The 14,489-nt window shown below is 52.8% G+C and overlaps 1 protein-coding gene across 1 annotated transcript in view; it reads left to right on the plus strand.

Moving 5' to 3' along the window:
• Positions 1-14,489, plus strand: part of LOC140410412 (vitrin-like) — a 176,524-nt gene that overhangs the window by 91,699 nt on the left and 70,336 nt on the right. The window contains exons 2-3 of the mRNA XM_072498481.1: positions 5,688-5,829; positions 8,573-8,632. Coding sequence (XP_072354582.1) covers positions 5,796-5,829; positions 8,573-8,632 — 94 coding nt within the window. The 5' untranslated portion in view covers positions 5,688-5,795. The remainder of the gene's footprint in view (positions 1-5,687; positions 5,830-8,572; positions 8,633-14,489) is intronic.

Genomic DNA, 14,489 nt, shown 5'->3' on the forward strand with positions numbered 1-14,489 from the left:
ACTCAGGGAGTTTGGAGAATTTTCAGGATATAAATTGAATATGGGGAAGAGTGAACTGTTTGTGATGCACCCCGGGGAACAGGGCAGGGGAATAGACGATTTACCGTTGAGGAGGGTAACAAGGGATTTCCGGTATTTGGGGATCCAGGTGGCCAGGAACTGGGGAACCTTGCATAAGCTTAACTTGGCACGACTGGTAGAGCAGATGGAAGAGGACTTTAGGAGGTGGGACATGGCGCCCCTGTCATTGGCGGGCAGGGTGCAGGCGGTTAAAATGGTGGTTCTTCCGAGGTTTCTTTTTGTGTTCCAGTGCCTCCCTGTACTGATTACAAAGGCCTTTTTTAAAAAGGTGGACAAGAGTATTATGAGCTTTGTGTGGGCTGGAAAGACCCCAAGAGTAAAGAGGGGGTTCCTGCAGCACAGTAGGGACAGAGGGGGACTGGCGCTGCCGAGTCTAAGTGAATATTATTGGGCCGCCAACGTGTCAATGATATGTAAGTGGATGAGAGAAGGGGAAGGAGCGGCGTTGCAAAGACTGGAGATGGCGTCCTGTAGGGGAACTAGCCTAAAAGCATTGGCGCCGTTGCCGTTCTCCCCGAAAAAATACACCACAAACCCAGTGGTGGTGGCAACTCTGAAAATTTGGGGGCAGTGGAGGCGACATAAGGGAGTGACGGGTGCCTCAGTGTGGTCCCCGATAAGGAACAATCATAGGTTCGTCCCGGGAAGGATAGATGGGGGATTTAAATCTTGGCAGCGAGCAGGAATTGCGAAATTGAAGGACTTGTTCTTAGACGGGACGTTCGCGAGTCTGGGAGCACTGACAGAAAAATATGGGCTGCCACCTGGGAATGCATTTCGCTATATGCAAGTGAGGGCATTTGTGAGGCAACAGGTGAGGGAATTTCCACAGCTCCCGGTGCAAGAGATCCAGGACAGAGTGACTTCGGGGGCATGGGTGGGTGATGGCAGGGTGTCAGATATATACAGGGAAATGAGAGACGAGGGGGAGACGATGGTAGAGGAGCTGAAGGGAAAATGGGAGGAGGAGCTGGGGGAAGAGATAGAGGAGGGGCTGTGGGCAGATGCCGTAAGTCGGGTAAACTCTTCGTCCTCGTGTGCCAGGCTCAGCCTGATACAATTCAAGGTTCTACACAGGGCGCATATGACTGGAGCAAGGCTGAGTAGATTTTTTGGAGTGGAGGATAGGTGCGGGAGATGTGTGGGGAGCCCGGCGAACCACACCCACATGTTCTGGTCATGTCCGATATTGCATGGGTTCTGGGTGGGTGTGGCAAAAGTGATTTCAAAGGTGGTGGGGGTCGGGTCAACCCAGGCTGGGGGTTGGCTATATTTGGGGTTGCAGATGAGCCGGGAGTGCAGGAGGAGAGAGAGGCCGATGTTTTGGCCTTTGCAAAGGATTCTACTTATGTGGAAAGAAGCTAAGCCCCCGGGCGTGGAGGCCTGGATAAACGACATGGCAGGGTTCATAAAATTGGAGCGGATAAAGTACGCACTAAGAGGTTCGGCTCAAGGGTTCACCAGGCGGTGGCAATCGTTCCTCGACTATCTCGCAGAGCGATAAGGGAAAATAGGAAAGGTAGCAGCAGCAGCAACCCGGGGGGGGTGGGGGGGGGGGGGGAGGACTCATTTGGGTCCTCAGGGGTTTTATGTGTGAGTTTATATATTAGTTATTTATATTAGATTCTACGAAGTTACTATTTTAGTTACTATTTCTGTTGTTTCTTATTTTGTTGTTGGCAGTTGCCGTTAGTTAGCATATTATTTATTTCAAAAACGATCAATGTATATATTATTACAAAGTTGTAAAATGGGAAATTTTTATTTTAGTTTGATCGAAAAACTTTAATAAAATATATATATATTTTTTTTAATGTTGGGGTCGTGTTGTATTGAGTTGTACTGGTGAATGTTGGGGTCGTGTTGTACATGGGTGGGGGATGCGAACGGACTGGCCATCCGACGTCCCCCCGACATCTGGCGCTGCCAGTCCTGGAGGCCCGTGCTGGTATCGACAGGGGTCTGCAGGTTTGCAGCCATGGAGTTCAGGGGATTGGCAAACCCTGTCTGTGACTGTGCGACGCCGGCTCGCACATGGGCAATGGCGCCGATGCCCTCAGCGATGGCCTGCAGAGACTGGGCCATGGCCTGCAGAGACTGGGCCATGGCCTGCTGAGACTGGGCCATGGCCTGCTGAGACTGGGCCATGGCCTGCAGAGACTGGGCTATGGACTGCTGAGACTGGGCCATGGCGTTGAGCGCCTCTGCCATCTGGCGCTAGCACTGGCTCATGGCCTCCTGTGAGAGGGCAGCCATGTCCTGAGCCACAGACCCAGGACACCACTCCCCGCCTGCACGGAAAGCCCCAGGCCTCGCAAACCGTTCCCCATGTCTGACACCGTCGCACCCATTGCCTCCACTGCGGACGCCACCCGTGCGGTGTCGGCCTGGGTGGCACGCATGACCGGCACCACTCCCAGCTCCTGGACGCGGGTGGACTCCTCCACCTGCGACTGCAGCCGCCGCAAGCCGGCCGTCACCCTCTTCGCTCGTCTCCGGTTCGGTGGTTGCATCGGATCTATGGGTGGGTGTGGTAACTCCAGGAACCCGGGATCCATCTGGGCGGCAGATGTTCGCTTGGCCTGGGCTGCCCTCCGACCGCCCGGTCCCTCTGCTGCTCCTACCTCCACCTGCTGTACCGGGACGGCTGTGTTGTGCGCACCAGTGAGTGTACCAGACGCCTCATCACTAAAGTGCCCAACCGAGGTGAGTGTTTCTGCGATGGTGGAGGGTGTTGGTGACAGCAGTGGCGTTGTGTCGTGCTCTTCGTCCCACTCTGAGTCCATGGCACTTTGGGGTGGGGTTCGTCTCCACCCATCCACTCTGTGTCACTGTCCGGTATTTCGTTTTCCTGGGTGGTGCTGTCCCGGGTAGGGGTGTCCTGGGTAGTGGTGTCCTGGGGACTGGTGTCCTGGGGAGTGGTGTCCTGGGGAGTGGTGTCCTGGGGAGTGGTGTCCTGGCTCGGCTGTGACTGGGGCTTGTGGCTGCCCCTCTCGTCGCTGGGTGGCACACGCCTGCGTCGTCACACCCGCACGAGACGGGGGCGTCGTCTCCCTGTTGCTCCAGGTCTCTCCGTCTCCAGTGGTCTCCAAGGGACATCCTGCGGGAGTCGCATGCCGGAGGGTCCGGGTCTCTCTGTCTCCCGTGGTGTGCGAGGGGCATCCTGTGGGCGTCGCATGCCAGAGGGTCCGGGTCTCTCCGTCTCCCGTGGCCTCTGAGGGGCATCATGCGGGCGTCGCATGCCGGAGGGTCCGGGTCTCTCCGTCTCCCGTGGTCTCCGAGGGGCATCCTGCGGGCGGTCTGCATCTGCGGGGATGGGTGCCTGGACGTTTGGTCCTGCGATACACAATGAAGCATGCATGGTTAGACATCAGGCAGTGATCAGGTGATATGGGGGAGGGGGATATAGGGGAGGGGGACATGGGGACGGGCTGTCGGTGGCTCACTTGCTAGTACGCCCCCGACCTCTGCATCAGCAACCTCCCGGTCCTCAGGTCCGCCAGCCAGTTCCAGGGCCCTTTCCTCGTGTTCGGTCAGTGGCCTCTCATCAGCGGGGCCTCCTCCAGTCCTCACATGCTCCCTGGTGTTGTGTGCGCGTTTCTCCTGTGGGGGGGGGGGGGGGGGGAGTGGTGGTGGCAGGGGTAAAAGGCAACAGTGTTAGACAGGTATATGACTGCACGCCAACGGTTGCGCGTGTATTGCAGAGGTTAAAGTTAGGGCTGGATTCACTTGGGGATATGGGGGAGGGGGGATATGGGGGAGGGGGGATATGGGGGAGGGGGGATATGGGGGAGGGGGGATATGGGGGAGGGGGGATATGGGGGAGGGGGGATATGGGGGATATGGGGGAGAGGGGATATGGGGAGGGGGATATGGGGGAGGGGGGATATGGGGGATATGGGGAGGGGGATATGGGGGATATGGTGGAGAGGGGATATGGGGGAGGGGGGATATGGGGGATATGGGGATGGGGGATATGGGGAGGGGGGATATGGGGGAGGGGAGATATGGGGGAGGGGGGATATGGGGGAGGGGGGATCTGGGGGAGGGGATATGGGGGAGGGGGGATCTGGGGGAGGGGGATATGGGGGAGGGGGGATATGGGGGATATGGGGAGGGGGGATATGGGGAAGGGGGATATGGATATCGGGCAGGGGGAGGTTCACCCTGGCTGCTCTGACGAGGTCGTTCACCTTCTTGTGGCACTGGGTGCCTGTCCGTGGTGTCAGGGCCACAGCGGTGACGGCCTCTGCCACTTCCCTCCACAGACGCCGGCTGTGGCGTGGGGCAACTCTGCGGCCGTGCCCGGGATACAGGGCGTCCCTCCTCTGCTCCACCGCGTCCAGGAGCGCCTCCACATCCCGCGACTGGAACCTCGGGGCTGAGCGACGGGCGGCCATCCGGTCGGGTGTTCCGGTCGGGTGTTCCGGTCAGGTGGGGGGGAGCAGCGCGTCCTGATGAGCCGTCACGCCGTGCGGCGCGTATGACGCCGCACGGCGTGAAGCACGTGAGCAATCGCGGATCCCGTCACATCGCTGCTAGCCCATTCTGGGCCGGAGACTTTGCGATGTTTGGGGCGGCGTGATGAAAGTCGGATTTGCGCCGTTTTTGGCGCCGATCGGCGGACTTTGCGCCAATAACAGAGAATTCCGCCCAGTATCTCATCAACCCTGAAACTACTTAGCCTCCAGTTCTAGCCTTTTAATCATTCCACCATTGGCAGCCATTCTTGAGCTGCTTCAGCTGGGAGCTCTGGAATTCCCTCCAAAAACATCCCCATCTCTTTATTTCTCAATCCTCCTTTAAGACCTTTTTTAAAAAAAAGAATCTCGGGCGAGATTCGCACCGGAGATTCGGCGGGGGCGGGAATCGCGCCGCGCCGATTGGCGGCCCCCCCCCCCCGTGATTCTCTGGCCCGGTTGGGCCGAAGTGCCTCTGCTAGAATGCCTGTCCCGCCGGCGTGGATTAAACCACCTCTCGTACCGGAGGGACAAGGCGGCGCGGGCGGGCTCTGGGGTCCTGGGGGGGGCACGGGACGATCTGGCCCCGGGGGGTGCCCCCACGGTGGCCTGGCCCGCGATCGGGGCCCACCGATCCGCGTGCGGGCCTGTGCCGTGGGGGCACTCTTTTCCTTCCGCCTACGCCACGGTCTCCACCATGGCGGAGGCAGAAGAGACTCCCTCCACAGCGCATGCGCGGGGATGCCGTGAGCGGCCGCTAACGCTCCCACGCATGCGCCGCCCGGAGATGTCATTTCTGCGCCAACTGGCGGGGCACCAAAGGCCATTTCCGCCAGCTGGCGGGGCGGAAATCAGTCCGGCGCGGGCCTAGCCCCTCAAGGTAAGGGCTCAGCCCCCCAAGATGCGGAAGATTCCACACCTTTGGGGCGGCGCGATGCCGGACTGATTAGCGCCGTTTTTGGCGCTGGTCAGCAGACATCGCGCCGATACTGGAGAATTCCGCCCATATTAGGTGGCCCAGTGTTACATTCTGTCTGTTTATGCTCCTGTTAATATCGTGGAGCATTTTATTACATCAAAGACGCTATATAAATGCAGGTGGTTATGGTTGTAAGCTCATGACGTTTTCTACAATTCTCTTTTCAGATGACAACACACTGCGCGTTTCCAAATGATCAGCAGCAGCTGGGCTCGTGAATTTACTGCATCAAAGGTTATTCGGTGTGCTTTGTGACCCCCAACCTCAAACTCGCAATGTGTTCATCCGCTATAGGAGCCTTCACCTTCGGTAGGTAGCAAAAATTAAGCACCCCCTTATTGGTCTAAGTCGATGCATGTGAAGAGGTATGGCACTGGGCACAAGAGGAACCCCAGCGGGTCGGAGAATCGCCGGGGGCTGGTGTGAATCCCGCCCCCGCCGGTTGCCGAATTCTCCGGCACCGGAGATTCGGCACCCCACCCGTCGATTCTCCGGCGCGAGCCTAGCCCCTCAAGGTTAGGGCTCGGCCGCTCAAAATGCGGAGGATTCCGCACCTTTGGGGCGGCGCTATGCCGGACTGATTTGCGCTGTTTTTGGCACCGGTCGGCGGACATCTCGGCATCACCGTGACCGGTGCGGAGAATCCCGCTGCCGTGACCGGGCGGAGAATCCCGCTGCCGTGACCGGGCGGAGAATCCCGCTGCCGTGACCGGGCGGAGAATCCCGCTGCCGTGACCAGACGCCATGACCGGGCGGAGAATCCCGCTGCCGTGACCGGGCAGAGAATCCCACTGCCGTGACCGGGCAGAGAATCCCACTGCCGTGACCGGGTGGAGAATCCCGTTGTCGTGACCGGGCGGAGAATCCCGCTGCCGTGACTGGGCGGAGAATCCCACTGCCGTGACCGGGCAGAGAATCCCACTGCCGTGACCGGGCGGAGAATCCCACTGCCGTGACCGGGCAGAGAATCCCACTGCCGTGACCGGGTGGAGAATCCCGTTGTCGTGACCGGGTGCAGGATCCCGCTGCCGTGACCGGGCGGAGAATCCCGCTGCGTAAATTCTCCATCCTCGCTCACAGCGGTAGCGGGGTGGACTCACAACGGAGAATCTCGGCCGATATAAAGGGCGAAATTCTCCCCCAACGGCGCGATGGCCGCCGACTGGCGCCAAAAATGGCGCCAATCAGACGGGCATCGCGCCGGCCCAAAGGTGCGGAATGCTCCAGCTGGCGGAAATGGCGTTTGTTGCCCCGCCAGCTGGCGGAAATGGCGTTTGTTGCCCCGCTAGCTGGCGCGGAAATGCGGCGCATGCGCGGGAGCGTCAGCAGCCGCTGACAGTTTCCCGCGCATGCGCAGTGGGGAGAGTCTCTTCCGCCTCCGCCATGGTGGAGACCGTTGCGGATGCGGAAGGGAAAGAGTGCCCCCACGGCACCCGCCCGCCCGCGGATCGGTGGGCCCCGATCACGGGCCAGGCCACCGTGGGGGCACCCCCCGGGGTCAGATCGCCCCGCGCCCCCCCCAGGACCCCGGAGCCCGCCCACGCCGCCTGGTCCCGCCGGTAAATACCAGGTTTGATTTACGCCGGCGGGACAGGCAATTTCTGGGCGGGACTTCGGCCCATCCGGGCCGGAGAATCCAGCGGGGGGTCCCGCCAACCGGCGCGGCCGGATTCCCGCCCCCGCCCAATCTCCGGGAGCGGAGACTTCGGCGGGGGCGGGATTCACGGCGGCCTACGGCCATTCTCCGACCCGGCGGGGGGTCGGAGAATGACGCCCCAGATACTTCAATCAGCTCCTTAATCAAATTTACCCAGGTGTAAAATTAGGGGCTGTTTAGCACAGGGCTAAATCGCTGGCTTCGAAAGCAGACCAAGGCAGGGCAGCAGCACGGTTCAATTCCTGTAACAGCCGCGCCAGAATGTGGCGACTAGGGGCTTTTCACAGTAACTTCATTGAAGCCTACTTGTGACAATAAGTGATTTTCATTTTCAGGTGTCTTTATTTATGAGGAGAACAAAGTACAGACACAGATATAATGCAATACACTTTATTAAATATAGTTAACCCGTAAATTATTCACTATACATATAAGAAACACCCAAGATTTGATTATACTACCCGCAAAGGTGCTTTGGTAAGCTGCAGGTCCGATCCCCGAGTCCCTCGGGTTCCTCTTTGCGATGGTGATTCTTGCTGGCTGTTTCTTCCTTGCTTCCTACCTTCCTTCCTTCCTGGTCTGGTCTGCTCTTGGTCTTCCCCTGCCTTGAATCTCCGCTTCGAGTCTTCACTTCCTAAACATCCGGAATGACTATTTTATCCCCCTGTCGCCACCCACTTCCTTTTCCACCTGCCCTTGGCCTTCGGCCAATGGAGTCTCAGGAGGCAGGGTCTCAGTGCCCAATGGTCTGGTTGATGGCCCGTTGATAGGGCACCTGAACCTGCCTTGGAGGAGCGATGATTGCTTGATGGGTTATCAGGAACTGTGGACAATAGGCCAATGCATCTCAAGTAGGAGCGATAATGACGTGATGGGTTATCAGGGGTTGCTCCAGACATGCCCCGGCAGCCTGTCTGAGTTCTGGATATTCGGATATTCAGATTCAAGTTGGATATTCTGCAGGCTTCTTGTTGGAGCGGACTGTGGTTTTAATTAACGTGTCCAATTCTTTCATTTAAGATATCCAATTTAATCGGCCTTAAAACTAGGCCCTGATTATATTACCACAACCCGCAGCTTCCACCATTTCTCATAGGTTTGTGATGACGTTGCAGGCATAGAGTCCCAGCTCCTTGGAGCTTGCACACGGGCAAATCACAGGGCTTTGATCTTCCATCCAATAATATTCGCTGGTAGACTTTCATCCATTAAGACAAGCAGAGGGAGCGTGGCGAGGAGCGCGGCTGGCGTTGCCCAATGTGCAGACCTGACGAGCAGGGAGAGCGCCCAAGTGTGTGGAACCCTAAAACACGCATGTGTGTTTACGAGAGTACTTTGGACAAGCTGGTGCAGAGCGAGTGGTGACTCACTTTCCTCTTTCTCTTTTCTTTGCAGTCCTGCTGCTGACTTTGACGGAAGGTGTGAGGGAGAAGATGCGAAAGAGTAAAAGAACACGTAGGTGAACAGTTCTGGCCATAAGGCACATTGTGACACCGAGTCCATCCGACTCCTCCCTCATACACAAGGCTGACCGAGCACTGGAATTCATTTCGAGAAAACAGAAATTATTCCTGTCAGGAAAGCACAAACAGGCTGGGCTCCATCCTGGAGTGTAGAATTGAAAAGCAGAAAATCTAAATTAAACGTGTGTACAACCTTGGTTAGGTCACACCTAGACTACAGTGCACAGTTTCAACGCAGACGCGAATACAAAAATGATTTGGGGACACTGGGAAAGTGCTAAGAAAGATTTACCAGGGTGATGACCTCAATTGAGAGGATGTGCTTATGAGGATAGACTGACCAGACTGAACTTTAAATAGTGCAATTGACTGGACCACAGCTGACACAGGGGTGAGAATGTAGGATTCGCTACCACAATGAGGCTAATAGCAAAGATGTATTTAAGGAGATGTTAGAAAACTACAGGAGGGAACAAAGGGCGTCATTCTCCGACCCCCCGCCGGGTCGGAGAATGGCCGTTGGCCGCCGTGAATCCCGCCCCCGCCGAAGTCTCCGGTACCGGAGGTTGGGCGGGGGCGGGAATCGGGCCGCGCCGATTGGCGGGACCCCCCGCTGGATTCTCCGGCCCGGATGGGCCGAAGTCCCGCCCAGAAATTGCCTGTCCCGCCGGCGTGAATCAAAGCTGGTATTTACCGGCGGGACCAGGCGGCGTGGGCGGGCTCCGGGGTCCTGGGGGGGGGGCGCGGGGCGATCTGACACCGGGGGGTGCCCCCACGGTGGCCTGGCCAGCGATCGGGGCCCACCGATCCGCGGGCGGGCCTGTGCCGTGGGGGCACTCTTTCCCTTCCGCCTCCGCTACGGCCTCCACCATGGCGGAGGCGGAAGAGACTCCCCCCACTGCGCATGCGCGGGAAACTGACAGCGGCCGCTGACGCTCCCGCGCATGCGCCGCATTTCCGCGCCAGCTGGCGGGGCACCAAACGCCATTTCCGCCAGCTGGCGGGGCAACAAATGCCATTTCCGCCAGCTGGCGGGGCGGAAATCCCTCAATGTTGGGGCTTGGCCCCAAAGATGCGGAGCATTCCGCACCTTTGGGCCGGCGCGATGCCTGTCTGATTGGCGCCGTTTTTGGCGCCAGTCGGCGGACATCGCGCCGTTGGGGGAGAATTTCGCCCAAGAAATGCAAGGATGTGCTGGCAGGCTGAGATTAAGTAAGGTGGGAGGTGGTTTGTGTGGAGCATCTGGGAAATCCGATGTGAACTGCCCATCCCTTCGCTATTCAGTGACATTGCAATGTGTAAACATGGTTGAAATTGAGACTGAATTTGTGCAAAAGCCCATTTGCAGAGCAATAAAATCCTGTTGCTGTATTCAACACTGGCTAAAAGTAATAATCTAAAAGGCTGGTTGGATGTGGGTGTGGGAAGTTCCACACCACTCTGCAAATGATACCAATCTAAAAGGTGGAAATTTACAGTTAATGACAATAATGTTAATACCAGGCAGCACAACGCGCAGTGGTTAGCACTGGGACTACGGCGCTGAGGACCTGGGTTTAAATCCCGGCCTTGGATCAATGTCCGTGTGGAGTTTGCATATTCTCCCCGTGCCTGCGTGGGTTTTACCCCCACAACCCAATGATGAGCAGGTTAGGTGGATTGGCCACGCTAAATTGCTCCTTAATTGGGAAAAAAAAATAATTGGGCACTCTTAATTAAAAAAATAAAGAATGTTAATACCGAGTGATCATAAGCTAATGATAATTGCAAAGGACCAGTTGACCGATATAGGTTTGACCAGAAGCATGTCACAATCTCCCCATTACAGAACCTACTTGTTGCTGAAAGACATCAGGATTTCCCCTTTGCCACTTCAGGGGCTAAATTTTCATCCCAGGTGGGAGTGATGCCTACTGTGGTTGATAAGCCAGTGGAAAATCCGACAACTGAAGGGTTGAAGGACGAATATCCTGGGATTTTTCCAGATTGTGTAGTAACAAGGTCGCAAAGTCACAGGTTAAGACAAGAGGAGAAATCAAAGAGTGAAGATGAAGTTGAAGAGCAATTATCAGAAACGATATTTGATCAGATGGTTGAAAAAGAACAAGAACAGGTGGAGGATGAGGTGGACATTTTTAGTTCAGAAAAATTGGCGGAGTTACAACAGAAAGATGTAGAAATAAAACGGATGTATCAGAAAGCATACACGGAAGAGGAATCTGAGTGTATACCAGAGTGTTATTACCGTAAAAGTGATGTCTTGATGAGAAAATTGAGACCTTTACATATGCAGGCGGATGAAAAGCGGGCAGAAGTTCATCAAGTAGTATTGCCGGTGGGGTATATTAAGGAGGTGTTGTAAGTTGCACATGAGGTACCAGTGGGAGGTCATTTGTGAATAAGGAAAACTCAAGCTAAAATACAAAAACATTTTTATTGCCCTGGACTACATAAAGATGTAGTTAAATTTTGTTGATCATGTCACACATTTCAAGTGATAGGGAAACCTCAAGCAGTGATAAAACCAGCGCTCTTAATACCATTTCCAGCATTTGAGGAACCTTTTACAAGCGTCCTAATTGATTGCGTAGGACCGCTTCCTAAAACGAAAAGTGGGAATCAATATCTTTTGACTGTAATGGATGTGTCTACTAGGTTTCCAGAGGCCATTCCAGTACGTAATATTACAGCTGAAAAGATTGTGGAGGAGTTACTTAAATTCTTTACTAGATATGGAATACCCACAGAAATACAATCGGATCAAGGATCAAATTTTACCTCAAGGTTATTCAAAGAAGTTATGGATAGCTTAGGAATAAAACAATTTACATCAACTGCGTACCATCCAGAATCGCAGGGAGCGTTAGAAAGGTGGCATCAGACATTAAAGACAATGTTGAGGGCTTATTGTCACGGTTATCCAGAGGATTAGGATAAAGGAATTCCAATCGTACTGTTTGCAATTAGGGATGCACCTAATAAGTCAACCAAATTTAGTCCTTTGAACTAATTTCTGGTCATGAGGTAAGAGGACCACTTAAATTGATTGAGGAAAAATTGGTGAGTGAGAAGTCGGAAATTACATTATTGGATTACGTGTCAAATTTTAGGGAACGATTAAATAGAGCAGGTGAATTGGCTAGACAACATTTAAAAGTTGCACAAAATGTGATGAAACGGGTAGCGGACAGGAAATCCACAGTGTGTAGTTTTGCCATTGGCGATAAAGTTTTAGTGTTGTTACCAGTGGTAGGTGAACCTTTAAAAGCAAGTTTTTGTGGACCTGATCAGATTGAAAGGAAATTAAGTGAGGTGAATTATGTGGTAAAACACCAGACAGAAGGAAGACTCACCGAGTGTGCCATGTGAATATGCTTAAAAGGTACTTTGAAAGGGAAAGAGAGAAAAAGGAGGAGGTTTTAATGATTCTAACTCAAAGTGACGAACCAAATCCAGATGACTGTGAATTTGACATACCTCAAATTAAAGTGGAAAATGAGATGTTCTTAAAAATTGGGATAAATTGTTACCTTCCAGAGGAAAATCGAATGGACCTGAAAGAGTTATTGATATCACATGGGCAAATTTGTGGAGATAAATTGGGAAGTACTCAAATGGCTATACATGATGTAGATGTGGGAAATGCTGTTCCAATCAAACAACATCCATATAGACTTAACCCTTTAAAATTGGCACAGGTTAACAAAGTGATTGAGAGTATGCTTAAAAATGGCATAATTGAAGTGGGTTGCAGCCAATGGAGCTCACCCATCGTGATGGTGCCTAAACCAGACGGTACCCAACGGTTGTGTGTGGACTATAGAAAGGTTAATGCAGTTACAAGAATGGACTTTTATCCTATCCCACGTTTGGAGGATTGCATTGAGAAAGTGGGACAATCAGCTTTTATTTCCAAACTGGATTTGCTTAAAGGTTACTGGCAGGTACCTTTATCCGAAAAGGAGAAGGAGATTTCAGCTTTTGTGACTCCAGATGGTATATACCAATTCAAAGTTCTGCCATTTGGCATGAAAAACGCACCAGCCACATTTCAACGGTTAGCTAACAAAGTTGTTTCAGGATTACCCAATTGTGCGGTATACATCGACGATCTGGTAATTTTCAGCCAGTCATGGACAGAACATTTGAAACATCTGATGGAGTTATTCGTTCGACTTCAGGACGCGGGTATGGTGATAAACCTAGCCAAAAGTGAATTTGGAAAAGCCCAAGTCACTTTCCTTGGCCATACAATCGGACAGGGTCGAATGGTCACACGGGATGTGAAACCAACAGTTATTGAGGAGTTTCCGATACCCTCAAGACGAAGGGAAATAATGCGATTTCTTGGCATGAGTGGATTTGATCGAACATTTGTGCACAAGCTTTGTAGCATGATTTCTCCACTGATGGACTTCCTAAAGAAACGTCAAAAATTTCAGTTGACAGCGGAGTTTCAACAGGCATTTGACATCCTGAAAGCTGTGATAACCATTGCTCATGTGTCGGAGAATTACAAGCGATCAGATTGAACCAAAGTATCTGACTTTAAGGAGAAATGCCGAGGCATAGAGAAATGGACGGATCATGCCTTCTTGTTCAAAGAGACTGTCAATCAAGAAGGATTTCAGTTGGAGGAAGAAGAACAAAAATGGACTATATTATTGTACCTGTTCGCATGTGTTGTTTTTTTTTAAACAAAAAAGTATATTTACTGTGTGCATTTCTTAAAGGATAGTGAAAAGGTGAAAAATGAAACCATCTTGAAGTTGATGGGTTTTTTTTTTCCTTGGGGGGAGGTGTCATGTGAGAGTACCTTTAAGAAATGGGTGTTTATAAATGGGTGTGTATATAAATATCTGTAGTGAGAGTACCTTTAAGAAATGGGTGTTTACTACTGCAGTGATGTCAGAGTGGGTGGAGCTGGGCTGTCTGTCAGCTTTTTACTTTCGTTTTTGAGCAGGCTGCAGGGTGTTTTCGTCTCGTTTTCAGTATTGGAGCTGAAGCCAGATCAAGCAGGTGTACTGCTATTCTCTCTGCCACCAAAAGACTATCTCTTGATCATTTGGTGAATTGAGAATTATAAATGTTCTCAGTAGTGAATGTGAACCTAATGTGCTTCTGGTGAAAGGTGTTTTAGGTCTTATGGATGTTAAAAAGGAAAGCTTAAAAGTTTACTTAGTATTGTAGTCTTTGGGGGTTGTATTTGAATTAATGGTTGCTGAGATGTTCACTGTATGTTTTAAAAAGGTTAACTTGAGTTCATAGAATAAACATTGTTTTGCTTTAAAAAATACTTTTCCATTTGTGCTGTACCACACCTGTAGAGTGGGCCGTGTGCTCCCCATACCACAATCTATTAAAAGTTGTGGGTCAGGTGAACTCCATGATACACTTTGGAGTTCTCTAAACCCTGGCCCATAACACCTGAACTGGACACAGTGTTCAAGGTGGGACTGACCTGAACTGGACACAGTGTTCAAGGTGAGACTGACATGAACTGGACACAGTGTTCTAGGTGGGACTGGCCTGAACTGGACATAGTGTTCAATGTGGGACTGACCTGAACTGGACACAGTGTTCAAGGTGAGACTGACATGAACTGGACACAGTGTTCTAGGTGGAACTGGCCTGAACTGGACATAGTGTTCAATGTGGGACTGACCTGAACTGGACACTGTGTTCAATGTGGGACTGACCTGAACTGGACACAGTGTTCAATGTGGGACTGACCTGAACTGGACACAGTGTTCAATGTGGGACTGACCTGAACTGGACACAGTGTTCAAGGTGCGACTGACCTGAACTGGACACAGTGTTCAATGTGGGACTGACCTGAACTGGACACA

The sequence above is a fragment of the Scyliorhinus torazame genome, chromosome 4 (genome assembly GCF_047496885.1).
Source record: "Scyliorhinus torazame isolate Kashiwa2021f chromosome 4, sScyTor2.1, whole genome shotgun sequence".
Lineage (NCBI taxonomy): Eukaryota > Metazoa > Chordata > Chondrichthyes > Carcharhiniformes > Scyliorhinidae > Scyliorhinus > Scyliorhinus torazame.